This window comes from Colius striatus, chromosome 16 (assembly GCF_028858725.1).
Source record: "Colius striatus isolate bColStr4 chromosome 16, bColStr4.1.hap1, whole genome shotgun sequence".
Classification (NCBI taxonomy): domain Eukaryota; kingdom Metazoa; phylum Chordata; class Aves; order Coliiformes; family Coliidae; genus Colius; species Colius striatus.
This window is the reverse complement of record NC_084774.1, coordinates 7,891,376-7,918,234: the sequence shown is the minus strand read 5'-3', so window position 1 is coordinate 7,918,234 and position 26,859 is coordinate 7,891,376. Positions and strand designations below refer to the sequence as shown.

Below are 26,859 nucleotides of genomic sequence, written 5' to 3'. Positions count from 1 at the left end.
TAGCAAGGGGTGGGCACTGGGCCGAGGGCAAAGCGGTGACCGGGACAGCAGCTCGGCCGGAGTCAGAGCGAGCCCCGCGCCGGTGGGAGAGCCCGGGGCCGGCGCCGCTCCGTGTCCAGCGTGTAAACAGCCGCGTCCGTGCGCCCGCGCTCCTCGCCGGCCGCTCCCATCGCATCGTGTTCCTCTCCCCGTGTGCTCCCGTGTCCCCGCCGCCGTGCCCCGTGTCGGGCAGCAGCAGAGCAGGGCAGTTCCTTTGGTGTGTAAAGGTCTTTGCAGCTGTTTTGTAGTCGTTGTGGTTTGTATGGCGCGGCGCCTCCGGGCGTTATTTAACCTCCTGGGTTTTGTTTTGTAAGGATTAATTTAACACCGCTGACCATTTTATTACTTTTATCAAGAAGAGCAAAGTCTATTTTTGATTTCTGTTTCCTAGTTCTTAGGAACATTAAAAACCAGCATACAGCTCTGCCCTGTGTCTGTGCCTTCCTGGGGCTCCTGGTCCCTTCTCCACTCTGCAGCCACCTCCCTGGCCCTGTTGCCACCCCAGAGTTGTGTGGAGTCACCAGCTGCCCCAGGTGCCAGGAGGAGCCCCCAGGTCTCCTGTTCTGTGAGCAGACAGTGCCAATGCTTCTCTCCAGCCCTGTTCCTGCAGTGTGGTGTCTCCTGCGTGTCTCTGGCCGTGCCTGTCCCCGTGTGTCCCTCCCGGTGCTACCTCACAGCACAGCACAGTGACAGCCACCCCAGTCCTGCACCCCGTGTGTGAGCACACCCATGAGTGACCTCAGATGTCCAGGGAAAGGAGAGGGAAGGAGAGCAGGCCTCAGGAAGGCACAGAACTGCCTGGAGATGCTGCAGCTCTCCCTCTGCTGAAAAGGAGGAGCCCCTCAGGAATTTAGCAGCCAGTTAATCGTCATGGGGCAGAAGGGGCTGTGCAAGGGGCAGCCCAAGGGGCCTGGGGCAGGACCTGCCCCACTCCCCAGGGTGGTGCAACTGCCAGCAGCAGTTCCCAGCAGTAGATGCCCAGATCCCCACCAGCTCCTCTGCAGACAGGCAACATGAGACCTAGAGACTCACGTTTATTACTGCTCCATGTCCCTCCCTGCCCACCCCTCTGGCTCCCCTGGGGCTGGCAGCAGCTGGGTCCCACAGCCATGTGTCCCCCCTTTCCCAGCCACAGTTCCAGCCCCTCCCCACAGCCCAAGCCCCAACTACCCCAGCCCTACCCCTGCTCCAGCACTGCCGGCACCCTCAGGGGGCACCCGCTGTCGCCGGGGGGAGATGCCACCAGCGCTGCCACGCTCCAGATCTTGGGTTTCTGGGGCTGCTTGCCCTGCCCAGGGCCTGGCCCCTGCTCAGGGCTGTCCCCGCACTCATCCTGCCTGGGGCTGGGGCCAGGGGGGGCACCCATCGGGGTCCCCTCGCCCTCGCTGTCCTCGCCGTCCGAGGCACTGCGTGGTGCCCAGATGGCCTTGTTCTCCTTCTTGAGGCGTCGTCGGGCATTGGCAAACCACGTGGAGACCTGGGTGAGGCTCATCCGGCTGACCACGGCCAGCATCACCTTCTCCCCCTTGCTGGGGTAGGGGTTCCTGGGGTGCCGCGCCAGCCAGGCCTTCAGCGCCCCGGTGCTCTCCCGCGCCGCCGCCTTCACCCGCCCCGGCTCCAGCGGCAGCCCCAGCGGCACCTCGTAGGCTGGTGAGAGCTGGAGGTAAGAAAGTGACAGAGGAGTGTCAGGGCAGGACTGGGGGAGAGAGGCTGAGGGACGCGGGGCTCAGCCCTTTGCACGTGGGAGGGGGCAGAGCTGTGTCCTCCCAATCCTCTCCAAAAGCGCCGGGGTGCAGGGGGGTGAGGAGAGGACACAGGGGGTGCAGGGGACCCAGGACAGTAGCTCCCCAGCCCAGCCCCAACCACCCCACACAGCACTATCCCAGTCCCGGGAGGGGTCCCACGAGAGCTGCCAAGTGGCACTTACCGAGGGTGCCAGGAAGCTCAAGGGCGGCAGGAGGCTGTAGCTGGGCAGCACAGGGCAGGGGCAGGGCAATAGGGCTTGGGGGGAGTACTGCAGGGCCCCCCATGGTCCTTCACAGACACCCAGCTGTTGGCCTGGGCCCCCCTCACCCTGAGGAGCTGCCATGCTGCAGGGAGAGGAGACAGGGAGCTGCTCCGGGGCATTTTATAGCTGCCGGGGTCGCAGTGAGTGACAGCTGATTAGGGAGTATTAGCACCCAGAATCTGGGGCAGCTGATACCTCCCCCTCCCCGGATAGTGTTGGGCAGGGACTAGGGAGGAGCAGAATCCTCTTCACCTGCTCTTCACCAGCCAGGACACATCCAATATCCTCACCAGGACCCCAGCAACTCCCAGCCCCCCAACCCAGCACACACAGGGACTCACACGGGACACAGCACATGATGCCTTGATGCAGTGCCAAGTCATCAGTCCCTGTCCTTGACCCCAACCCTGACCTGACCATGGGGGCAGGGCTCAGCAGAGCTCCCCATGCTGTGACGATCTGCATCAGAGGGCTGGGGACTGGCAGGAGAACTTGTGCACAGCCTGCTGGGACATGGGTGGTGTGAGGTTTTGAGACCCTGGTCCTCTAGCGTGACCCAAGTCCCAGTGCCACTGTGCCCACAGCTGGATTCCCAGCTGCAGGAGAGTGAAGGAGAAGGGGCCCTGCAGCCCCAGAGATGGCTGGGAGCCCTTTGCCTGTGTGGGGGCTCAGCCCTGCAGGCACCAGGGTGTTCCTGTGTGTGGGCAGAGCGGGGGCAGCAGTGGGCAGGGGGGGCCCCAGAGCCTGCGACCCCCTGAGCCGTGCGGCTCCCACCGCTCAGACTGGGATTATCCCACAGGTTGTATCCGTCGTTAAATACCCACTAATAATGCTCTCAGGATATTAAATATGTAACAAACCCGCTTAACGCGGGCCGGGGACAAGGAGGGGAAGGTCACTGGTACTCCTGAGCCCTGCCATGTCCCTGGGCTCCCCACAGGCTCCTGGTGACAGCAGAAGGACCCAGGGCCGAGGTGCCAGTGCTGAAGGCTGAGTGGCCTCAAGTCCCCGTGGCACCGCCGTGCCCTGAGACTAGAGCCCCAGAAGCACCCAGAGCTCCTCACGTGCTGTGTCCAGGAGCCCAGGTCCTGTCCGTCCCACCTTGGCAGCCCCAAGCATCAGGTGTGTGGCAGAGGGTCCTGTGCCACCAGCCAGGACCAGCCCTGGCCATGACCCCGCAGCAGCCCCGTAACCTTGTCCTCACAGGACTCCTCCAGCCCTAATCGGTGCCGGCAGCACCATGGATCTGCTTTATTAGATAATGGGGCTGTAATCTTGGGAAGTGCCTGCGGATTGCTGCACTGGGGACAGCCCACAGAGACACCAGCCTGGCATCAGCCACAGCTGGGGACAGCCCACAGAGACACCAGCCTGGCATCAGCCACAACTGGACATGTCTGAGCCATGGCTGCATGGGCACAGCCACAGCAGCGACAGAGCCACCATCAGCACAGCCAAGGCCGCTCACCCCCAGGAGCTGTGGGGCCACCCTCGCTCTGGGCAGGAATGCCAGGGGCTCCAGGTGGGCTCCCTGGGAGCAGTGGGCAGCCCCCAAGCAGGCAGGGAGGGAGCTGCTGCCGTTTTGGGGCTCTATGAGCACCACACAAGCCGCAGAGCCATCCCCATCCCCATCCCCTGCCTGAGCCAGACCGTGAGTGTGGTCATCACACCCCATCCGCAGGGCTCTGGTTGCACGAAGCTTATGCTGACAGTGGGTGGTTCCAGGCCTTTTCCCCTCCACAGATAATCAGTGTAATGCAAAAGCACAGGACTAAAACTCTGAGATTAGCTGTTATAATCACATGTAAACACTTCCAGACAATCCGCTCAGGGAGGGGCGGTGCGTGTAGTTTGGGACAGAGTTACACGGGATTTAGGCTGTTTACCACTCGATTAATTTCATGACTCGGGCCCCAAACCCACCCTCGGTCCCAGCTGCCCAACTCGCTTCCCCGAGTCAAGGTCACTCGGGCAGGAGGCAGCTGAGAGCACAGGGCAGCTGTGGCTACCAGCGGCTACAGGCTGTGCCAGGCTCTGGGAACCTGCCCACCATGGGGATGCGCCAGAGTGGGCTGGGGCTGGGTGGGAGCAGGACCCTGGACCCCCAGGCAGTCACAGACATGGGTCTCAATCCCTTTTTATTCATAAGCATAGTCAAAGCTTGAGAATGTCAGAACCAAACCCTCCCACAACCCTCTCCAGGGTCCATCCCGCTGCCAGAAGAAAAACAGAGCATCCTCCACCTCCGCGTGTCCTGCTCAGGCTGCACCAGCCCCGAGCCCCGCTGCTGCCTGCCCGCAGGCCCGAGGCCATGGCCGCCCTTGTGCCAGGAGCTGGGGTGGCAGCCGCCTCTTGCACCGGACCAGCCCCACGGGGCCCCAGGATCCTCCAGAGCCGGGCAGGCGCTGAGTCGAGTTTGGCCTCACCAGGCAAGATTCAGGACAAGAGATTTCAGACCATCAAGTGCAAGAGGCAGAGTCCCGGGAGCGCTGCCCGGCCGCTGCTGCTGCACCCACGGCCTGTGCCGAGGGCAGCTCCCAGTAATAAGGCATCTGCTGTCTGAGGCGGCTCCTGCCGGCGCGGCCGCCCCGCTCTGCGCCGTGTCCCTGCTGCGCCCGGCCTGCTGCTACTCCGCCAGCGTGATGACGTCGTAGTGGATGCCCTGCTGCAGCTGCTGCAGCTGCTCCGCCGTCGCCTCGGCTGCAAACACACTCTGTGCCTGCGCCATGGCAGCATCGGCCACCGCTGCGGAGCAAATGGGCTCAGTCAGCGCCTCCTGCCTCCGAGGGCCCCGCCACACACCCCAGGGAAGGGGAAGTGACACCAGCCTAAGGGCCCACAAGCACAGGGGCCAGTGTGCCCTGAGCCAGGCTCTCATGGGTCCCACAGCACCTGGTCGGGCCACCCAAGCTGCAGCCAAGCTCAGACTGGGGCCCTGCTCCTACCTGAGACTGCAGAGTGTGCAGCTGCCTCCAGCTGTGCCTGGGTGACGAGCTGCTGCTCAGGTGAGACAGGCATGTACTGGATCTGCAGGGAGGGCACAGGGAGGGGGTGGAACAGGCAGGCTCCCTCCCAGGGTGCTGCTCCAGCTGCAGCCACTGCAGTAGGTCACCAACCCCCATGCACCATCTGTCCCCATCCCTCCCTCACCCACTGTGTGCTCAGAGCCCTGTGCTCTCCAGGCACTGTTCATGGCCCCTTACCTGTGGCTCCTGGAGGAACTGGGTGCCCTGCTCATACTGGATGTGGGTGATCTGACCATCCTGTACCTGGGGACGAGAGAAGTGAGACTGTCTCAGGGCTGGCAGGTGTCCCTGCCCCTGAGCAAAGCACAGGGAGCCCGAGGCCGAGCCCTGCACAGGGCACCCTCAGGAGCCCCGTCACCATGTGAAGGGAGCAGCCAGCCTGAAGCTCACCTGGATGTGATGTCCCTCTGGGACAACGACAAACTCATGGGGAAGCAAGTGCTGTACACCGTCCTGGGCAATGATGTACTGAACCTGTGCACATACGGGGATGCAGACCCAGAAAGGTCACCACTGCCCACCCCCACGCATCTCCCAACAGGGCTGGTTCTTGTCCTGTGTCTGTTCCCACTCCTCCCCTCCCCACGGCCTCACCTCTCCCTGATGAAGCCACACAGGATCCCTCAGTTCCCAGGACGTGCCCCTCTCACCTGGTTGTCAGCGGTCACTAAGTGCTGCACCGTCTGTCCATCAGCTGTCGTAATCTCCTGGATGTATGTGGCCTCTTCCTGCGGGTCAGAGAGCCCAACGCTGAGGGGGTGCTGAGACCAGCACTGTCAGAGGGTGCTGAGCCCAGGGCTGTAAGGGGCCCTGGTGGTGACCAGGGCTGGGAGCAGGGGCTGAGGGGTCCAACTCACCTGGCTGGCGACGCTCTGCTCCTGGGCGACGATGATGTGCTCCTGTCCCAGTGCCTGCCCCAGCTGCTCGGGAGCCAGCACGGCCTGTCCTGACTGCAGCGCCGCTGCAACACACCGGGGCTGGTACTGACACTGCTGGATGCTTCCTGGCCCCAGCCCCGGCAGGTGCCCGCCCCGGCAATGGGCACGGGACAGGCTCTGAGCTCTGCTCACAGAAGGCCAGAAGCTGAACCCAACTCTCCCACCCCAAAGGAAACTGGAGGTCACTGTGGGCGAACTCAACCTCCACGTCAGACCATGACCTGCACTCTCCCTGTCTCAACCGTCAGCTGCTCGTGGTACCGCTGCTCCCACCTGGAGCAAACCCGAGCTCTGCACAGAACCCCAGCAGTCAGCCCCTCCGGGAGAGCCCCCTGTCTCTGCCCCCTCCTCTGTCCCCACTGTGTCCTGAGCTTCCGCAGAGCACCCCTGGCCCTGACCCCTCTCAGCCCAGGGGCCGGTGAATCCCTGCAGCCCCCGTGGTGCCAGGGCCACAGCTTACTCTGCAGCGTGGCCAGCGTGTCCTCGTCGCTGTTGAGGATGATGGTCTGCTGGGCAGGGGCCGCGGGCACCGGCCTCTTCCCCTCCGAGCTGTGCAAACGCTGCATATGGAACTTGAGGTGCCCGTTGCGGTTGAACCTGGAGGAGGAATGAGAGTGAGGTGGAGTTTAGCACAGTCAGCACAGGGCCTCTGTGCTCTTTGCAGAGACCCAGGCCACGGTCACCTACAGCTCCCAAAACTCTTCCTTCAGGCCCAAGTACTGAACCTCCCTGTGCAGAAGTCCCTTGGAGACTGAGCTCCTGTAGCAGGAACCACTCTCAAGGGAAGTGTTCCCTCAGACAGGGGGCTGCTGGGTGTGGGGTCGAGGCAGCCAGCTCTGCCAGAACCCCCATCTCCTCTTGAGCCCTGGAGAGCTCTCTGGGATCTCCCGAAGCAGCAAGGGCCTGGAGGGCTTCACTCACCTCTGCCCACAGATCTGGCAGGCGAAGGGCTTCTCGTTGGTGTGTGTCAGCATGTGCCTGCGCAAGTCCTTCTTGTTCTTGGAGGCAAAGCTGCAGTGGGAGCACTTGTGTGGCCGGAGGCTGGCGTGCTGGACCATGTGGTTCTGAGGGCAGGACACAGAGAGGGTCAGAGCCCCTGTTCCTCCACAGCTCTGGCTCCCAGGGCTGCTCGGTGCTGGGGAACCTACCCGAACCTCCGGCCAGAGGGCTGCAGTGAACGGACAGTCAGGACACTTGAAAGTGCTGGGCCCAATGTGGGCTCTCTTGTGACTCTCCATTTCTGCTCTCCCTGTGAACATGGCTGTGCAAATCTTGCATGAAAACTTTTTGGCTGTGGAAATCTTACACGAGAGCTTCTTGGCTGTGGAGACCTTGCACGAGAGCTTCTTGGCCACGCCTTGCAGCGCAGGCCACTTGATCTTTGGGGACGAGCTTTCTTGCCCCTCGGAGGCTGGGGATAGAGACGAGTCCTTCTGGAGCTGCCTGGTGACACACTGCACCAGGGGCCACTTGACGGCGGCGGGCTGTGCCTCCTGGCCCTCCCCAGTGTCCCCGAGGGGCTGCGAGAGAAACACCAGTCACACCTGCTCATGCTGCTGCCCGCCTCGCAGGGGAACCCCAGCCCCTTACCTCCACGGGATGGAAACGGCTCCCTGCAGTGCCTGACATGACATACTGATTGTCATGGTCCTTCAGAGCCTCCTCTGTCATCACAGCTTCACCCACCACGACTGCATGGGAGGCCTCTGCGGGGCTCTCCTCCCCACTGCTGGAGGGCACAGGGTCAGGAAGGATCTGCTTCCTCCTCACCACTGAAGCCTCCTCATTTGAGGTCAGAAGTGCCTCCTCCCAGCTGACCTGTATAGTGTGCCTGGAGCCTGAATCTCTTCGCTGATGGGTGTGATGATGCTGTACTCTGTTGTTCCAGTGAAGGGGATGGTGATCTGCTGCAGCTCCGAGCCACCCAGGGTGGCCTCCTCGTAAGCCTCCTGCACCAATGTCTCGCCAGGCTCTGCCATGTGCAGCGTCACCAACTTCTGCTGCTGCTCCTTAGAGTCCACCTCTGTCCTCTCCTCCTGTGCTTGCAGCTTGCAGGGGGCCTGCACCTCACCCTTATCATCCGTCTTCACCACAGCCACCTGCAGGGGCAGCCGGGCTCTGCAGGACATCCTGCAGCAGGACAGGGCTGGAGAGCCTCCCCCTGCTACCCTGCCATGGGCACAACCCCCATGGCCCTGCTCACCTGCAGCGAGCCCGAGGCCAGCTCTCGCTGGGTGCTCATGTTCAGCAGCAGATCCAGGGCAGTCTGGGTGGCCAGTTCTGCTGATCCAGCCACATCTGCCAGGGCCAGAAGGGGGAGGTCAGCCATGTGCTCACCCACCCCATCCCCATCCCCATCCCCATCCCCATCCCCATCCCCATCCCCATCCCCATCCCCATCCCCATCCCCTCCCTGTCCCTGGGCACCCACTCGCCTTGTTCATAGATGATGGTGGCTCCCCCCAGGGGATCCTGTGAGAGGACAGGGGGCTCTGCTGCCGAGACAGGCTGCACCGGGCAGGGGGCGGCGGGGCCGGGGGGTGCCTGCGTGAGACAGATCTTGAGGGCAGGGCTGGGGCCCGCACGCAGTGGGAGCGGCCATGGCAGCGGCACTCACCGGCGGGCTGGGCTCTGGCTTGTCTGGGGACTGCCCCTGGCTGTGCTGCTGCTTCAGCTCCTCGATCTGCTGCAGGGTGAAGAAGGGCCGGCGGCGGCACGGAGGCTCCTCGGGGTGGCGCTGCGCCCACTCCTCAAAGGACGCGGCGTGGCGGCACTGCACGTGCAGGCGCAGGTTCTTCTTGTGCTTGGTGGTGAAGTGACAGAACTCACACGCAAACGGCTTCCCTCCTGCAGGGCAGGGAGTCAGGTGGGGGGTCCCGAGGGTTGGCAGGGAGGGCAGGGGTCTGTGAGCATCAGCAGGGAGGGCAGGCAGGCAGGCTGCAGGACGCGGGAGCGCGAGGCAGGCAGCTCCTCACCCGTGTGCTTGACGGCCATGTGTGAGACCAGGAAGTCCTCCCGGAAGGTGGAGTACTTGCAGAAGCTGCACTTGTAGGGCTTGTCATTCATGTGTGAGAGCTGGTGGTTCAGCAGCACCTTTTTGTCCTCGCAGACGTAGTCACAGAACTCACACTTGAACCTGCCAGGACACAAGGCTGCCTGTCATGGGCAGCAGGGACCCTCTGTGCTCCCCGGAGGGAACATGGGCTGTGCGCTCTGCCAGGGCACGGCTGGGCTCCCACCTGCGGTTGGCAATGGCCTGGATGTGTGTCAGCAGATGCATCTTGAAGGTGTAGCGCTTCTTGAAGGACTTGCCACACTGATGGAGCAAAGCAGAGCAGTGTTGCCCCCTGTCTGGCCTCACTCCCCCCAGCCCTGCCCCGGCCGTGCCCCCTCACCTTGTCACACATGTGTGGCTTCTCTGTGCTGTGCGTCTTCATGTGCTGAGTGAGCCTCTTCTGCATGGGGTAGATGCGGTTGCACACGGGGCACGGGAAGGAATTCAGCTTTGGGGGCTGGAGGGAGATGACCAAGGTGAGCTCACCTGGCAGGGGCTCACCAGTCTCCTCACCCGCTCCCCACTGCAGGACCTGGGCTGCCTTTCCTCAGGTGATCCAGAAACACTGCCTTCAACGAGGCACCAAGGATTTGTGGGAGACCCAGACATGCCTCTTCCCATGCAACAGTGCTGAGAGACAGGCCAACAGGGTACCCAAACTCACCGGATCAGCTCTTTTCTTCCTGAAAAACAGAAGAAAACCCCCTTGCATCAGCCACGTCCCGAGTCCAAGCTCCCTTATACCCAGACACCAAAACTACCCGTTCTGGAAATGGCCAGAGGTGAAGGGCTGCAGGAGGAGCAGCGTTAGTGTCATGCAGCCAGGCTGCAGGACAGCCCCTGGGGCGGCAGCTCCCTCACCTGTCCCGGCTGTGCACCGTGGAGTGCCGGATGACGTCCTTCTTGTAGACGCTGGTGTAGCTGCACTCCTCACACTTGTAGGGCTTGCTGCCCACGTGGTTGAACATGTGCTCCTGTGGGAAGTAGCGGGGGCCGTGAGACCCGGGGCCACGGCCACCCCAGGGCCAAGGCAGGGGACAGGTGGTGCCGACCTTGAGGGAGGACCAGCGCCGGGAGCGGTAGCTGCACTGCAGGCACTTGAAGAGCTGCGGGTCGTTGGCCTCATGCGAGTTGACGTGGAAGCGCAGGTCGTCGTGCGTGAGGAAGCGCGAGCCGCAGATCCGGCACAGGTACGGCCTCATCAGCGGCTTGGGCGACTTGTAGTAGTACCTGCGGCAGGGGGAGGGGCTGGAGCGGCGGCGGCCGGCGGGGGCCACGTCCCCGGGCACAGGCCAGAGCGCCCGGCGCCGCCCGCGCCCCCCTCACCTGCGCCCCATGTACTTGCGGTATCTCTTGCCCAGGAAGCGGCGCGAGGGCCGCCCGCGTCGCCGCGGCACCGTGTCCCCCTCCTCGGGGCCCGCCTGGGCCCACGGCTCCTTGTTCTCCGAGTCCGAGTGGCCGACGCCAGGCTCGGCCGGGCTCTGGCCGGCCCCGTTCTCCAGCCCAGAGGAGCTGGCTGTGTCCGAGGGCTGCAGCTCCCGGCTCGGCGCGCTCTGCGATGTCACCAAGGGCTCCACGTCCCCTCCTGCGGAGCGCAGCTTGGTCACGCACCCTCCCCGTGCGAGCTCCCGCCGCAGCCCGGCGCTGCTGCTGCCCCTCGCTCCCCTCACCTTCGGGCCCGTCCCGGGGCACGTCCTGCAGCCGAGGCAGCTTGCGGGGCCTCCCCGGGCGCCGGCGCGGCCTCTCCTCGCTGGACGTGGGGACGGTGCGGCCGTGCCTGGGCTGTCGCACGCGGGGCTCATCCTCGGCTGGGTTATAGTCGCTGTCCTCTGCGGGCAAGAGGCCCCAGGCGTCAGACAGAGACCGAGGAAAGACGCAGCCAGGTAAGATGTGGGCGAGACAAGCCCTACCTTCAGGGTCATCAATAGCACCAGCATCCATGATGTCGTCTTCTTCCTCTTCTTCTGGGGCCTCCTCCTCTGCAGCCCTTGCAGCGGATCCTCCCTTTCGTGGGCGTCCTTTCTTCAAAGCCAGAGCTGAGCCCACTGCCACAGGGAGCAGAATGAACGCTCTTACTGGACTGCATGGCAGAACAACTCCTCACGCTCCTGGCTCTTCCCCAGGGAGAGCAGAGCCCGTGGGCAGCAGGAGCCAAGCAGCCCTGCTCAGCCCGTCACGCACCTGGCTGGAAGTGACGCTCCTTCATGTGGTTAATGAGCGTCTTCTTGGACACACTCTTGTACTGGCACATCTTGCACTTGAACTGCTGCACCACCACCACCTCCATCATCTCTTCCAGAGTCTCCAGGTCTGGCTGGTCCAGCTCCTCTCCACCATCCACGTCTCGGGCCTGGTCTGGCCGTGTGGGCAGCTCCAGCACCTCCAGCTGCCCGGAGGGCTCCGAGAGGCCGGGCTGGTCCAGGCATGTGGAGGTTGGTCCGTCAGCAACAGCCTCTATTGCCAAGCTATTGGCCAGAGCAGAAGTGGCCATCTGAGACACCATGGGGGCACCTGAAACACCAAAACCAGCTCAGCCAGGGAGCAGACCCTGCCCTGCATCCCAGGCTCCCCCCCACCCTGGGGGCACAGGGCTGGACACAAGCTCAGTAACAGGCTCCCAAAAGTCACTATGTCCACAGAGACTCTGGTGCAGGGGTTGTGGCCAGTGTAGCTGGAATGTGTCCCCTGCAGGCTGCAGGGAGGTGTGAGGACAGAGCCAGGCACACCCTTACCATCATCAGGGCCCTGCAGGATGAGGTACTGCGTGGTCTGCGCCCCGCCATCCCCCGCGCTGGTCACAGCGATGCAGCCTGCGAGGGAGAGCAGAGCAGAGCCCTAACTGCCAGCCCCAGGGCTGCAGCTTCAGGCACAACTGGGAAGGGGTGAGGCAAGTCTGGCTCCAGGTCACTGGAACCACGGCTGAAGAAGCAGCTGGACAGAATGAAGGGACAAGCTCCTCATCAAACCCTCTCACTGCTGTGGTGAGGGCAGAAGAGAAGCCCCTGCTGACCCTTAGCTGCCAGGGCCTGGCAGAGCAGCAGCTCCCCTCCCCAGAGCTGAGTCCTTGGCACAGAGGGAGTTGTGGGGAGCACACACTCACTCTGGATGATGTCAGGCCCAATCGTGGACTCGATGATCTTGTCAATTGCAGAGCCCAGGTCTGAGGAAGTGGATGCAGTAGAGTCTGACACGATTGTGGCCCCATCAGTGATGACGCTGGAGTGGACCAGGACTTGTGGGGACTCTGACACCATGACAGACTGGCTCACAGTGGAGACACTGGAGACCAAGGTGGACTGGGCAATGGAGGATGAATCTGGCAGGTAAATCCGGGGAACAACATCTGTGCTGGAGCTGCTCTCTGATACCTCTTCCTGGTGGAACACAGAAAGGCCAAAGGAGGTCAGCCAACAAACCTTGGCCAGGCCAGGCCCTTGGGGCTGCCAGCCTCTGCAACACCACCGGCGTGCTGATGCACAACTATCAGAAGAGGCCTCAGGGCGAATCAGGACCCTGGACATCCCAGGCTGCTCTTGCCACCAAGGAGAGCTCTCCTCCGCCTGAGAGCACACATCCAGCCGGCAACACAACAGCAATCGCCAAGGCCGCGGAGCTACAGAGCTGGCACAAAGCTCCAGAGAAACGCTCAGGACCCAGCACCACCCGCTGCCCCCCTCCCCGAGCCACCCGCCGGCTGTTCCTACCAGGGACACCCCGCTGCTGTCCGAGCTCTGCCCCACGCCGGAGTCATCCGCCCGGGACGCGGCTGCGGGGCTCGTGGCGGCGTCGCTGCTGTCGGCCGACACGGCCTCCGAGGTGCCGACGCCCAGGCCGCTCTCGGACGGCTCCTCCCGCGCCGCCGGCGGGGCCGCGTCGCTGCTGCTCTCCACTGCATTCTCCTCCATGCCCGCCCCGCCCGGGCCGCTTAGGCTCGACCTGCGGGCGAGGCCACGGCCGTCAGCGCCGCCGCGGGGGCCGGGGCCGGGGCCGGGGCCGCCCCGTGCCCGGGGGGTCGCGGCCGCCCGGCGCCCCCCGCTCCCGTCATGCCCCGCGGCCCTGCCCGGCCCCCGGCCGCCATCTTGCCGCGGGGTCCCCCCCGCCGCCTCCGCGCGCGCGCACACGGCGGGGCGGCCCCGGTGCGCCGGGGCGGGGGAGTGCCCGCCGCCGCAGGCTCCGAGGTGCCGCCGCTGCCGCTCGCCCGTCGGTCCGCGCTCTCACCCTGCCCGCTGCGACTCCGCCGCGCCTCCGCCGGAGCCGGCATCACGGCGGCCGCCATGCCCCCCCCCGCCCTCGCTCCGCGCAGCAGTACGGCCGCGCGGGCCCCGCGCCGGGTCTACTTCCGCCGGCCCCGCCTCCACCCGGGGCTGTCGCCGCAGCAGCCACGCGCTCCCCGGCCCGGCCGCCGCCTTGGCCGCCGCTTCCCGGCACCGAGAGGCGCGTCCCGCCGTCCGCGGGCCGGGGGGAGGCCTCGGCTCCACCGTCGGGGGACTACTTTGTCTGCGGAGGGATGATGGCGACGGGACGCACTGCTCAATGGTGACGTCACGAAGCGGCGCCCGGGCCCTGAGCGTCGGCGTCGCGCGGGTGGCGCCCGTCACGTGACGAAGGCCGGGGCCGTTCGGTGCCGCCGCTCGAGGTCCACTCCGGCCCGGCCCGGCCCGGCCCAGCCGCCCCCCGGCCCCCCGCACCGCCCCGCACCGCCCGGCTCGGCCCCGTGTCGCCCCGAGCCTGCCGCGGCTCTCGGTCGCTGTTCCGGCCCCTGGGCGGCGGGTTCATCCTGGGCCGGGGCCGCGCCGCCTGCGGGCCCGTGGCCGCACCGTCGCAGGCGGGTCGGTGGGCGCTTTGCCCGTCGTTCCCGTGGCGGAGCGGCGGCCGGTGCATGCTGTCGCTTCAGTGCCCTGCCAGAGCAGGGCCAGCTAGAGTAGGGCACGCAGGAACTCGTCCAGGTGGGTTGGAATGTCTCTAGAGGAGACTCCGCAGCTCATCTGGGCAGCCCCTTCCAGGGCTCCAGCAGCCTCACAGGGTTTCTTTGGAACCTCCTGTGTTCCAGCTTGTCCCCGTTGCCTCTTGTCCTGTCATTGGCCGTCACTGGCCACAGCCTGAGCCTGGCTCCATCACGTTATTGAGCCCGTGGCTCAGGTGACTCTTTGCCCTCACCACTGTTTTACTGTGTGACAGCACTCTCCTGAACGCCTCTGTGCCGAGTGTATCTGGAGGGAAGGCAGCCGCGCCGTGCCTGTGCTGGGGCGTGTTTGGGCCAACCGCAGCTGCTCGGTGCCTGTGAAGGGCTGTGTGTGCTGGGCGAGGGGCCCGAGGCTGTGTGTGCCCCAGCCCGGCGGATGATCCCGCAGTGCGGGCCTGGCCGGGCGCGGCGGGGGCCGTGCCAGCCACCGGGGGACAGGCCGTGCCTCAGCTGGCACAGGGCACGGCTGCTGGCTGCCAGAGCTCTGAGCGGACACGTGCTGGTGCAGTGAGGGCTGGGGCTAGGGCTGCTGGTGCAGGGTGAGGGTGGCAGTGGGGGGACTCGGCCTCTCTGAGCCCAGGGCTGTGCTGGGGGTCTCTGGGGTTCCCTCACCCTGGGGCAGGTTTCCCAGGTGTGTGGAGGGGCAGCTGCTGAGCTGCCATTCTGCTGCACAAGTGTCTGCAGGCACTTTGTCAGGCTAATTAAGTACAGCCTTGAGAGGTTTTTTCCCTGTCAGAGAGAGACAGGCCAGGCAAGACCCATTGGGCTGGGACAGGGCTGGCTGCAGGAGCTGCGGGAGTTGCAGGAGCTGAGGGGGCTGCAGGAGAGAGCTGCTGCAGCGTTGGGAGCTGCAGGAGCTGCTGCAGTGTTGGGTGCTGGGGGTGGGCGCAGGGCCATGGCCCCTGTCAGCCATGAGCCGAGGGACACCAAGGGCTTGGGGCTCTTTTTCCCATTACTTCTCTTTAAAGCAGCCCCTGGGGCTCTGCAGGTGCTGTGGGGAAGTGGAGCTGGGCAGGGTGCAAGGGTGCTGAGGGCACAGGGCAGCCCCTGCTCCCTGATGGGGGAAGCTCTGTGTTCCTATGGGGATGGCTTGGAGAAACCCCTGCCAAAATCTGCCTCCCAGGCAGAGGGAAGGGATGGATTTGTGTTGGACTGGCACACTTCCTTTCTTTTTGCCCTCAGTCAGCTGCTGTCTGAGACCAGTGAAGGATTTTATCAACAGGTGATGGTTCCAGGGCAAAGCAGCCTCTGGGAGCCTTTGGGCCTCATGCAGACCCTGCTGATGCTGGCTCGCCTCATGGAAAGTTGCTTAAAGCTTCCCTGCTGCCCTGCAGACACCCTTTGTCCTGCCCCAGAGGATTGTTCCAGCAGGAGCTTTGCAGAGATGGGTAACCTGCTATTTTTAAAGCTGCTGCGTGCCCGTGAGCGAGAGGTTCCCAAGCTGGGCAGAGCTCTGTGCCCTGCTCTGGAGACACAGCTGCTCTGATAACGCTCTGCCACTGCAGCTCCCATGCCTCCAGTCCTTTCAGGGTCAAAGAAAACAAAGAAATCTCAGCACAAGAGGCTGAAGAGAATCCAGAAATGGATGCAGTGCCCTGGGGGGCGTGTGCAAGTGCCTCAGAGGGGCAGCCGCGTCAGAGGCCTTTTGGGAACGGGCTGCAAAGGCAGCACAAGTGCTGGAGCCTGGAGATTAACGTGGGACACGGAGCTGGCTCTTAACAGGGTGGTTGATCAGCTGCACTGACAGGATGTCCCAGGCAGGGGAAGGGGTCCCAGCACTGGAGGCGGCACTGGGAAGGAGCTGCAGCTGGACCAGCTGCCAGAGGGGCTTGTTTGCCCCTCGCCCCACGTGCCCACCCTGCTCCCACAGTAGCTGTGAGCCAAGGGCTTTGCTCAGCGTCCCAGAATAGGTATTGGTTGTGCTGAGCTCAGTGCCCAGGGCAGCAGCCCTTGAGCCTCCCTGCAGCCTGAGCCCCCAGACCTCCACAGCCAGTGATTTTGCCGTGCCTAGTGTTTTTTCCTCCTTGTTTCCTCTTCTTAAGGAGCACGTTGCTGGTGATGTTTGTGTAGCTGCAGGGCATTAACCCACATCAACCAGGCTCATGTTTATATCCCACCTGGGAAGGGCAATTGCATCAGCACATTTTGTAAATCGTTGAGCAAAACAGCCCTTGCTGCAGGAAATGGGTTTTTTCTTCACACCAGATTGCTTCACCAGGCAGCTCCTTCCCAGCAGCGGCGGCTCCTGCAGAAGGCGCCCGGGGCCGTGCCGGGGATCGCTCCCTGCACAGCGGGCGCCGGCCGGGGCGGCCCCTGAGCCGTGGCCAGTCCCGTGCGGGGAGCAGCCGCTGCGCTCGGCGCCCGTCGCGCTGGGGCTCGGCCGCCGGGCCGGCGGTGCCCTGGGACAATGCCGCGGGCTCAGATGTGTTCTCTCCCGGGGGCTCGGGCGGGGACGGGCAGGAGCCGCTCCCAGAGGAGCCGGCAGAGCCACGACCGCCGCTGTGCTCGCAGCGTCCCCTTGGCAGGAGGCAGCTCGCTGGCCCCGGCTCTGCCCGGTTGCTGGTTGTTTTTTTTCACTTCTGGAGGGATCCTGTGGCTTCCTTCCCAGAACCTGAGACCTCAGAGCCACGGTCCAAGGCCGCCAGCTTCCACCCTCTCCTGTGCTGCTGATTCATCACTGTTGGTTGGTTTAAAAAGGGGTAATCAGCAAATTACTGAAATATAAGTAAAATAAACAAGGTGGGCAGGAGAACTGTGTGTGCAGCAGGGCCCCAGAGGCCTCAGCTGTGTGCTGTGCCGGGCTGTTCCCATCCTCTGTGCCTGCTTGGCCTTGCAGAGCACCCATGGAGGGGGCAGCCCGGCGACCTGTGGGCTGTGCTGGCCCATGGCCACCCAGAGGGGCCTGTGGCTCCCACACAGCGCAGTCCTGAGCCCTGACAGGCAGCACCGAGGATGTGGAGTGGATCTGGTCAGTCCCCCCCCACCCCTGCCCTGTGGGAGGGGGGTCTGGACACCAGAGCTGAGCGCCTGGGCTCTGGGGCTGTTCAGCTGCGTGAGGGTCATTGGGCTCAGGGCTCAGCAGCTCCCCAAGGGCTGGGGGGTCTTGCCCCAGTGCTCCCAGCTCTTCTCCACAGCAGCTCTCCCCATCCCCAGTGCCCCACAGCCCCACGGCTGCCGCCCTCTCGCTGCAGGAGGGCTGAGAGGGTCTGGGGGGAGCTGCAGCCCCGGCTGAGGGCCAGGCTGTGGTGTCCCCGGGCTGCCTGGGCTTTGTCCATATGCCTGTGCTGACAACTGAGCTGCTCTGAATTAATTTGGCAGCAAAGTGTTAGAACAGTTGTCAAATGTTTTACTGAAATCCGAGCATGTTGCATCTACCACTCTTCCTTCTGCTGCTTGTAGTTTACAATTAAACACAGCCAGTTTTGCCCATATTCCACCCGCTGCTGTCCTGAGCTGCTGCGCTGGGGGAGTGCCCAGCCCCAGAGGGATCCCACAGCCGTGGAGCTGAGGTGCTGAGGGCCCTGGGTTGGTGCTGGGCTGGGCAGGGTGAGGGCAGGGGGTGCGCTCCAGGAGCTTCAAGGGCTTTTCCAACCCCAGTGATCCTGTGATTCATGATTCCTGCTCCAGCATCCCAGTGGCACCCAAACAGGGGTTCCCAGGGTGCGGTGGGGCTGGGGAAGGTGTGGACTGGGGATGTCCCAGCCTGTGCAGGGAGGTGACTGTGCCGCACACCTGAGCGCCTGGAGCCCCTGTGATGGCCCCTGGGGACCCGTCAGTTTGCAGTGAGGATCCGTGCTGCTGAGCCATGAGACTGCAGGGCTGGTTTCAGTGCCTCGGGGCAGAGGTGATCCGCTCCCCTGAGACCTCCTGCATCATCTGCAGCAAAACGGGGCTGAGGAGAGCCACAGCAGCGGGGCTGGGGCAGCAGGGCTGAGAGCAAGACGTTGCCTCCTGCCCAGCAAACGGGTGAAGGATTCACAAACTGGTTGTTGGGGTGGGGAGTTCCCCAGGTGAGGGAAGGGACAGGCTGGGAGCCGTGGGGGAACAGGGACCGTCGGGGCTGGGAGCGCTGCAGGGCTGGGCCATGAAGGATGTCTTGCCAAGAAGGGTCCTGGGTGCAGCTGGAGGATGTGATCCCAGCCCACGCGTGGCGCGGCGTAGGGGCAGCAGACAGGGGAAGCGTGTGCAGGAATGTTGTTTCTGTCTGGAGCCCTGGAGCAGGCTGTGACGCAGAGCCGCTCCCTGTGCCCTCAGCCCCACTCCCAGGCACGGTGCCGTGGGCTGGGCTGGTGCTGGTGGGGCAGTGGGACGCAGCAGGGCTGGGGCTGGAGGCTGCAGCTGCCTGGCTGGGCTGGGGCGCGTGCGGGTGCTGTGCTGGCCGGGCAGGTCGGCTGTGCCGTGGAGGCCGTGGCACTGGCACTTCCTGTGGCAGCTGCCCAGCCCTGGCAGCTCCTCGCCCTCCATCCCCCATCGTGCACACACCATGCTCTCCCCAGCCTGCTGCTGTGTCATCTGCACAAGATGCTGACTCCCTCCCACCCTGCTTCCCCTTGCTGCACTCCTGCCCAGCCCCTCGCACTGCAGGCCATCGGTGCCATCCACACCCCTGCATGTCCATGTCCCCCTGTCCCCTGCCCAGCTCCTCAGGTGCCCAGGAGTGAAGCAGCAGCTGTGGCAGAGGTCCCCAGACAGGGTCCCAGCCTGGTTTCCCACGGGGGTCTCCTGCAGTGGCCGTGAGTCAGTGTGTGGGAAGGGGCTGCGGTGGCTGTTCCTTCCCCTTTCCCGGCGGTGACCGACAGCCTCGTGGCTCGGGGCTGTCTGTGTGGCTTTTTCCATTCATCTGTACAGGGGCTCCAGGTATAAATGGTGCCCCAAGTGTGGGATGGGAACCTGGGTGCTCCTGGCATCCCTGGCAGCCAGAAGCCCTCTCCTGTGCTGTCCCAGCTCACCGATGCCCTCTCCATCAGCACCAGCAGCTGCTCTGAGCCACCCTCTGCAGGTGCCCACGCCGAGGCCCCTGTGCCTTGCCCCAGCTCCCTGCCAGACTGTCCCCTGGCACTGCCTCACACGGGACTGGTGTTGCCCGTGGGGTTGATGCTGCAGTGCCAAGCCCACCCCCATGGAGTTCCCCTGCCCAACTCTGAGGCTGCCAGTGCTGCCAGGGGCAGGGGATTCCCTGCTGCCCTGGCCCTGCTCTGGAGCCTCCAGACAGTCACCAGAAAATCCCCGGGCTGGTGCCAGGAGGAAGCTGGTGAGCGGGGCCATGAGTCAGTGGAGAGACTGGGCTGGGGGGTAGAACTGCAACCAGCAGCCCCCCACCAGGACCCCGGCCACCTAGCCTGAGGGTGCTCGGGTCTGTTGGCCTGATCACCCTGGAGCAAGACAAGGCTGGGCAAGCATGTCCTGGCAGGATATGCTCTCGGTATGTGCGGCTCTGGCTCTTGGCTCCTCCTGCCATCACTTGTGAGCCCCTGCTCTGCACCAAGCCCATCCCAATGGCACTGCTCTGCCGTGCTCTGCCAGGCCTGGCTGTGCCCTCAGGGATGCCACAGGCAGTGTGGTGCTGTGTGGTGCGGTGCCCAGGCTGTGGGAGCTGCAGCTCCTGCTTGCAGTGGAAACAAGGGATGAGTGTAGAATGAGACAGGCCCAGAGATCTGCCCCAGTGCCCAGGAGGCTGGAGCTGAACCCACCCCCCGGCTGCGTCCTGGAGCTGGTGTCGGACGTCCCTGGACCTGGGCTGTCCCAGGTGTGCATCCTCCCAGCGGGGCTTTTGCATCCAGCTCCTGCCTGGGCTCTGTGTGCTGAGGTTGTGGCACAGAGTGGTGCCAGCTCCCCACACGCCCCAGGAGCCCTGTGGGAGCTTCTGGACAGAGCCCTGTCCCTGCAGGGAGCATGAGGAGATGCTGCCCCTGCCTTGTGAAGAGCTGGGCCAGGCACAGCGGTGAGGGGCGGCAGGCTGGACCCCTCAGGGAAAGGAGATGGGAGGGGGCTCACTATGGGGTCCCTGGCCTGCGTCCCGCGGGGAGGGGGCTGTGTGTGGGCACGGCAGGCAGGATGCTGGTCACACCGGGGTGCGGGACGGTGGCTGCTTGTGGAGCAACTTCCTGCGCCTGGGAACCGGAGCTGCTCTTGCACGGCTGCGGTGGGGAGTGAGGCAACCCCACGATTTCTCAGCATCGCTTCCTGCCAGTGGGGCTGGTGCTGCCTGGGAGCCCCCCACGAGCTCTCTGCATCCGGCTGACCACGGCCCTGGGGCTGTGTCCGGTACAGGGGGCTGGGGCAGAGCCGGTGCCCAGGATGAGCCCCCTCAGGGAGCCTGTCAGCCCCACCTGGGCAATGCTCCCCCAGGGATTAACCCTCCTCTGCAAGAACACAGGGGAGCATCACCCCGCCTGTCTCACCATCCTCCAGCCTTGCTGGCCACCAGCGTAACCCGCTTGTGACCTGGCTGGGCCAGGAGATGTTGGTTTGGCTCAGCCAGAGCTGGGTGATGCATGGAGGAGGTGGCTGCAGGGGTATAGCCTCGGGCACTTGGGAACCAGCAGCACCAGGGATGGGATGGCTCAGGAAGATCATTCTCCCAGGGACAGTGCCCCAAGTGCCAGGGGTTGGTGAGCGCTGTGAAGGGAGATCTGTCCTGGGAGCTGTGTCTCAGGGAGCACCGTGGTGCTGCACCAGCCAACCCTCCTGCCCCCGCCGCTGACGCTGCGCCTTTCCCTGCGCTCTGCCATCTGTTTTCCTCTTACTCCTCATCCCTGTTTGCTTTCCCCTTCACCACTCTTGTTCCCACAAGCGTCGGCACTTTGGGAGAAGCAGGAAAACACCATCCCATGGTGAGGCTTGTGCTGAGCCTGAGTCAGCAGCGCCCGGCAGCGCAGCCCCCAGCGGGACAGGCCCAACGGAGTGTCCCAGGCACGGAGCTGCTCCCAGGCAGGCATCAGCACAGGTTCCACAGGGCTCTGCTGGGCAGCTGCTGGCAAGTGGGCTCAGAGTCACCTGTGGGGTGATGAGCCACAGGGACTCCTGTGCTGAGAGTGCTCTGTCCCACCGGGTGATGTGGCTGCAGGGGGGACATGGGGGTGGATGCTGTGTCCTGGTGAGGGTCCGAGCTCTGGTGTTGGGCTCCCAGGCAGGTGAGCTGCAGGTGCCAGGGCTCTGGGCAGGGGCTCTGCTGCCAGCTCAGCCTGCACAGCCCCAGTGCCCAGCTGGGTCCCCACGAGTCTGGCTGTGGCAGTATCGTCAGTGCAGTGACACAGCTGCAACGTCCTGCCCACCCCACTGCCCCAGCTGCACAGCTCCTGCCATCCCCACTGCCCCAGCTGCATGGTTCCTGCCATCCCCACTGTCCCTTGCCCACCCCACTGCCCCGGCTGCACGGCTCCTGCCATCCCCACTGCCCCTTGCCCACCCCACTGCCCCGGCTGCATGGTTCCTGGCATCCCCACTGCCCCTTGCCCACCCCACTGCCCCGGCTGCACGGCTCCTGCCATCCCCACTGTCCCTTGCCCACCCCACTGCCCCGGCTGCACGGCTCCTGCCATCCCCACTGCTACCACAGCCTGGGGACCAGCAGGACAACAGCCCTCCCCCGGGACCGTGCTATGCCCCGGCGCGACTTCCTGGCCGCTCTCCCTCACGCCTTGAGCGTGTTTAGTAAACAAGGTGATGAAACAGTTAAGGCAGAGAACGGAGGAGCCTGAGTATTCGTTTCGTCACCGCGGGAAGGGAGCCATGAGTCGCTGAGGGGTCTGAGGGTGACTCACTGCCCTCCCATAAATAGGAGCGGGAGCTCTGCAGCACCCAGAGCAGAGCAGCGGGGACAGCACAGTCACAGCCATCCTGCCCTTGCTGCATCATGGCACTTGTCCTGCTGGTCCCGCTTGCCGTGGGGCTGCTGGCCATCTCCTGCCACGCTGCTCCTCTGCAGAGCAAGACGCAGGCGCTCGTCACCTTCCCCGGGGAGCTGGTCAGCACCCTGTCAGACGTGGAGCTGGCAGAGGTGAGGGGAGCACATCCCCAGGGCTCCCTCCCAGCACTCCCAGGGTGGCAGCATGGGGCTACGGGCTGAGCTCGGGGGCTGCCCGTCTCCCTGCAGCCCGGGAGGTGCTCAGGCTGGGGTCAGGCGCCCGGGGCATGCGGTGCCCACGATGGCCCGAGCCCCCTCCTGCCTCGCTCAGCCCCTTTCCTCCCCAGAGGTACCTACTGCGCTTTGGCTATGCAACGGAGGTGGAGACGAAGGCAGGCAACAAGCACGTGTCCCTGGCCAAGGCACTGCGCAGGATGCAGAAGAAGCTGGGGCTGGAGGAAACGGGGGAGCTGGATGCCAGCACGCTGGAGGCCATGCGAGCCCCCCGCTGCGGGGTCCCGGACGTGGGAACCTTCCTCACGTTCGAGGGGGACCTCAAGTGGGACCACATGGACCTGACGTACCGGTGAGTCTCTGCCTCAGGAGTCAACGCCCGGGAGAGCATCTGAGCCCTGGTCTGAGGGTGGTGGGCAGCCGCTCTGCCCAGCAGTGCCAGTGCTGCTGTCCCCTCCTGGCACGGGGACAGGAACCTGCCGTGTGCCCGGAGCAGGGTCATCTCTGCAGCATGAGCTGGGATGTGGCAGTGCTGACCCCCCCGCCCCTGACAGGGTGATGAACTACTCCCCTGACCTGGACCGGGCTGTGATCGATGATGCCTTCAAGCGGGCGTTCCAAGTGTGGAGTGATGTGACCCCGCTCACCTTCACCCAGATATACAGCGGCGAGGCAGACATCATGATCATGTTTGGCAGCCAAGGTGATGTCCCATGGGAAGGTCAGGGGCCAGGAGCCACCTCAGCCACAGGGAGAGGGCCGGTGGCAGGTCCTGCCCGCAGGGCTGTCATCCCATGTCCCCTCAGGCCATGCCCAGGGCCCCTCTGCCCCTGCAGGTGCCAACAGGCACGTGTGAGCACGGGGGAGGTGCAGGGCTCGTGTACTGGGGCTCTGCGTTTGGCAGGGGTACGGGGGCTCCTCTGGCAGGGCTGGCTCTGAGAGTGCTTGTCCCCACAGAGCACGGGGACGGGTACCCCTTCGATGGCAAGGATGGGCTCTTGGCCCACGCCTTTCCCCCGGGCCAGGGGATCCAGGGTGATGCCCACTTTGATGATGACGAGTTCTGGACGCTGGGAACCGGTTTAGGTAAGGGCAGGGCCCGGGGTGTCAGGAGGGGCCACCAGCGCCCACCTGGCCCCGAGGCTGAGCCGCCCCCTGTCCTGAGCAGTGGTGAAGACCCGCCATGGGAACGCCAATGGCGCCGACTGCCACTTCCCCTTCACGTTCGAGGGCCGCTCCTACTCGCGGTGCATCACGGAGGGGCGCAGGGACGGGCTGCCCTGGTGTGCCACCACCGCCAGCTACGACCGCGACAAGAAGTACGGCTTCTGCCCCAGCGAGCGTGAGTAGCGGCGGCCAGGGCTGCAGCCCCCCTCAGCCCCCCGAGCCCGGCGCCGTCCTCACCCCTCCTCACCCCGCAGTGCTCTACACCAACGGCGGCAACAGCGACGGGGCCCCCTGCGTCTTCCCCTTCATCTTCGACGGCAGCTCCTACGACACCTGCACCACGGCCGGGCGCTCCGATGGCTACCGCTGGTGTGCCACCACCGCCAACTTCGACCAGGACAAGAAATACGGCTTCTGCCCCAACCGAGGTGTGAGCGGGGGGGTGTGTGGGGAGGGGCCACGCAGGCTGGCACCGGAGGGGTCTGGCTGGCGTGGCCAGGGGCCAGGGGCCAGGGCCGGCCCCACTGACTCTGTGCTGCAGACACGGCAGTGATCGGCGGCAACTCCCAGGGCGACCCGTGTGTCTTCCCCTTCACCTTCCTGGGGGAGTCCTACAGCGCCTGCACCAGCCAGGGCCGGCAGGATGGCAAGCTCTGGTGTGCCACCACCAGCAACTACGACACTGACAAGAAGTGGGGCTTCTGCCCAGACAGAGGTAGCGGCCCCCTGCCCACCCCGCGCTGCTGTGCTCCCCTTGGGGGGACTGGCCTGGCCTGGCTCATCCCACCAGGTGCTGAGGCCAGTGCTTTCCCCTAGGTTACAGCATCTTCCTGGTGGCTGCCCATGAGTTTGGGCACTCGCTGGGGCTGGACCACTCCAGCGTGAGAGAGGCCCTGATGTACCCCATGTACAGCTACGTCCAGGACTTCCAGCTGGACCCAGATGATGTCCAGGGCATCCAGTACCTCTATGGTGAGAAGCTATGCCAGGGCCAGGTGTGCCAGGGGTCCTGTGGCACTGGGGCAGCCTCCAGCATCACACCCTCCTGTTTATTCACTCAGGTCGAGGCTCTGGCCCCAAGCCCACAGCCCCTGTGCCTGTACCCACTGAGGAGCCCCAGCCCATGCCCACAGAAGCTGGCAGCACCTCCACCACCCAGGAGGAGGAGGAGGAGGAGACACCAGAGCCCACAGCTGAGCCCATTCCTGTGGATCCAAGCCGAGATGCCTGTGCTGAGAAAAACTTTGATGCCATCACCGAGATCAACGGGGAGCTGCATTTCTTCAAGGATGGGTGAGCAGCAGTACCTGGCTCATCCTGCCCTGGAGAGTTCCAGGGTGATGAAGGGGGTGTGTGAGGCCATGGCAGGGACAGGACTGTGCCAGGATGAGGACAGCTGACCTTCTCCACCAGGAAATACTGGACCCATTCGTCCTTCTGGAAGTCGGGTATCCAGGGAGCCTTCTCCGTCGCAGACACCTGGCCTGGCCTCCCGCCTGTCATCGACGCCGCCTTCCAGGACATGCTCACCAAGAGGGTCTTCTTCTTTGCAGGTGAGCTCTGCCCCTGCTGCCCCTGGGATCCTGCTGCTGCCAGTGTCATGAGGGGCCCAGTGCCACCCTGAAGCCCTCGGGGCTGGCTGACGCCTGTGCTCTCTCCTGGCTGCAGGTCGGCAGTTCTGGGTGTTTTCTGGCAAGAGTGTGCTGGGCCCCCGGGGCATTGAGAAGCTGGGCATCGGGAAGGACGCCGGGCGCATCACGGGGGCCCTGCAGCGCGGCCGCGGCAAAGTGCTGCTCTTCAGCGGGGAGAGCTACTGGAGGTGAGCGTGTCTGGTGGCTGCAGCTGTGTCCCCTGGCCCCCCAGCAAGGGGCTGGCATGGGGGCTCCTGGCAGCACCAAGCACAGCTCTGCTCTCCCCACAGGCTGGATGTGAAGGTGCAGAGGGTGGACAAGGGTTACCCCCGTGCCACTGACGACTTCTTCACTGGTGTCCCCCTTGACGCACACAACGTCTTCCTCTACCAAGGTGAGTGGGGGCTGTGAGGCAGGGGCTGTGCCACTGGGCCTGGGCTGCCCCTCCACGCCTGGCACAGGGCAGGGGCTGCGCCCTTGGCAGCAGCTGTGGGCCAGGGCACGCCATTAGCCTTGGCAGGTCCCTGCAGCAGGGCTGGTCAGGTCCTGGGGGCCAGACCCCGTGTTGCTGCTGGGACAGCTCCCCGCGGGGCTGCTCTCTTGCTAACTCTCCATCCCCTCCTGCCCAGACAAGTACCACTTCTGCCGGGGCAGCTTCTACTGGAGAATGACGCCGCGCTATCAGGTGGACCGTGTGGGCTATGTCAAGTACGACATCCTGCAGTGCCCCCAGCACTGAGGACACGACTGGCCACCCGGCTCTGGCCAGCGCACTGCTCCCTGCACATTGCTCCCAAACCCCAGGCTCGCAGCCTGGTCCCCCGGGGTGCTGGAGGCCGTGCAACCTTACGGCCGTGGGACAGTCCCAGCTGGGGGAGGGTTTAGCTGTCTCCCTGGCAGAAAGAGGTGAGTTGTCCTGAGGTCACCCCTGGGGAGCTGCTCGGCCCAAGGATCCCCATCTGGGGAGCAGGACTCTTGCTGCAGCAGGCGTTGTGCCCCCCCTGCCAGCGTCGGCTCTGCTGCGCAGAGGCGTTTGCCTGGTGCAAACCACACACAGATTTGGAAGAACTGTATTTTCCTCAAGCCAGCTGTGCTGTGTAGGGCCAGGCTCAGCTGGGAGCTGACGCCTGGGGAGAGAGCCGGGACACAGGGCTCTACCTTGCTCCTGCTGCTGCCTGTTCTGCAGCCTCCACCTGCCCCTTGTGAATAAAGAGAATCCTTTGGACGAGGCCTCTGAGTGCTGTGCTGCAAACCCACGAGGGCCATCACCCTCCCGAGCTGCGGGGTGCCAGTGTCAGTGGGGAAGGGGGTGCAGGGCAGGGGTCTTGCAGCTAATTTCCCCCCCCTTCTGTCGAGGGCTCTGGTCCTGATAGCCACCACCATCAGCATCACACCACATGCACCCTCCAGAGCCCCTCCCATCACATCTGCCCTTCCACCCTCCAGAGCCCCTCCTGACCCCAGCCCCGCCAGGCTCTGGCTCCCCCATACCCCACCAGCTCTCAGCCCTACCCTGCATCCTCGGATCCCCACTGGCAGCGGGGGACGGGCGTTTGTCACAGAGCCCAGGGCGTGTGGCCGGGCCCCCCCGCTGCGGACAGGCCACCCCCGAGCCGCCCTGCCTCGGCCCGCCCTGTCCCAGCGGCGGGGCCGAGTCCGTGCCCGGGGGCTGCCCGGGGCCGTGGCAGGGTGGGGCGGCCGCAGTCCCGAGGCTGTAATTAACTGTAATTAGCGGCCGCCGCTTCGCGCAGGGCGGGGGCAGAGAGCGGCAGAGCGCGGTCCCATCCCGACCCGACCCGTGCGGCCGGGGTCCGGTCTCAGCATCCCCTGTGCGGCGGCGGCTGCGCGGCGGAACGGGTCGCGGTCCGTCCCGTCGAGCCGAGCCGGACCGATACAGCCGATCCGATCCAGTCCGATCAGATCTAATCCGGTCTGGTCCGAGCCGATCCAGC

General features: G+C 64.8%; 2 protein-coding genes across 7 annotated transcripts; one reads left to right on the top strand and one right to left on the bottom strand.

The window, feature by feature from the left end:
- Positions 1–4,172: 4,172 nt before the first annotated feature.
- Positions 4,173–13,380, bottom strand: ZNF335 (zinc finger protein 335). 6 transcript variants are annotated; one of them, XM_062008944.1, is made up of 28 exons: positions 13,285–13,380; positions 12,771–13,002; positions 12,167–12,440; positions 11,799–11,876; positions 11,248–11,577; positions 10,977–11,111; positions 10,737–10,895; positions 10,393–10,651; positions 10,119–10,296; positions 9,928–10,040; positions 9,731–9,749; positions 9,407–9,523; positions 9,251–9,327; positions 8,987–9,147; positions 8,629–8,858; positions 8,447–8,555; positions 8,215–8,309; positions 7,830–8,110; positions 7,602–7,740; positions 7,160–7,531; positions 6,933–7,075; positions 6,472–6,608; positions 5,931–6,034; positions 5,724–5,801; positions 5,464–5,547; positions 5,251–5,316; positions 4,993–5,074; positions 4,173–4,792 (listed from the first exon to the last, which is right to left on the bottom strand). In XM_062008944.1, exons 2-28 carry the CDS (start codon positions 12,969–12,971, stop codon positions 4,674–4,676), a joined length of 4,140 nt encoding a protein of 1,379 aa, XP_061864928.1. In that variant the 5' UTR covers positions 12,972–13,002; positions 13,285–13,380; the 3' UTR covers positions 4,173–4,673. The 6 variants fall into 6 exon arrangements, with proteins under 6 accessions (XP_061864928.1, XP_061864930.1, XP_061864934.1 ...); XM_062008946.1 differs by having other exon boundaries at positions 7,602–7,737; XM_062008950.1 differs by having other exon boundaries at positions 8,447–8,519.
- An 8,439-nt stretch (positions 13,381–21,819) lies between these two features.
- MMP9 (matrix metallopeptidase 9) lies at positions 21,820–26,132 on the top strand. The gene is made up of 13 exons (XM_062009233.1): positions 21,820–22,028; positions 22,223–22,461; positions 22,664–22,812; positions 23,067–23,195; positions 23,278–23,451; positions 23,531–23,704; positions 23,818–23,991; positions 24,093–24,248; positions 24,338–24,569; positions 24,690–24,829; positions 24,945–25,095; positions 25,198–25,301; positions 25,537–26,132. The coding sequence occupies exons 1-13, from the start codon at positions 21,885–21,887 to the stop codon at positions 25,644–25,646; spliced, it is 2,076 nt and encodes a 691-aa protein (XP_061865217.1). The 5' UTR covers positions 21,820–21,884; the 3' UTR covers positions 25,647–26,132.
- Positions 26,133–26,859: the final 727 nt, after the last annotated feature.

What these genes read in the sequence shown, in the direction of transcription:
- ZNF335 (XM_062008944.1), bottom strand. Translation starts at nt 12,971, where the DNA reads ATGGAGGAGAATGCAGTGGAGAGCAGCAGCGACGCGGCCCCGCCGGCG. An exon ending in CAGGCCATTGCCAACCGCAG is followed by an intron (nt 9,148 to 9,250) that starts GTGGGAGCCCAG and finishes GTGTCCTGGCAG; the next exon opens with GTTCAAGTGTGAGTTCTGTG. An exon ending in CATGGCCGTCAAGCACACGG is followed by an intron (nt 8,859 to 8,986) that starts GTGAGGAGCTGC and finishes CCTGCCCTGCAG; the next exon opens with GAGGGAAGCCGTTTGCGTGT.
- MMP9 (XM_062009233.1), top strand. Translation starts at nt 21,885, where the DNA reads ATGGCACTTGTCCTGCTGGTCCCGCTTGCCGTGGGGCTGCTGGCCATC. An exon ending in GATCATGTTTGGCAGCCAAG is followed by an intron (nt 22,813 to 23,066) that starts GTGATGTCCCAT and finishes TTGTCCCCACAG; the next exon opens with AGCACGGGGACGGGTACCCC. An exon ending in GAGGGTCTTCTTCTTTGCAG is followed by an intron (nt 24,830 to 24,944) that starts GTGAGCTCTGCC and finishes TCCTGGCTGCAG; the next exon opens with GTCGGCAGTTCTGGGTGTTT.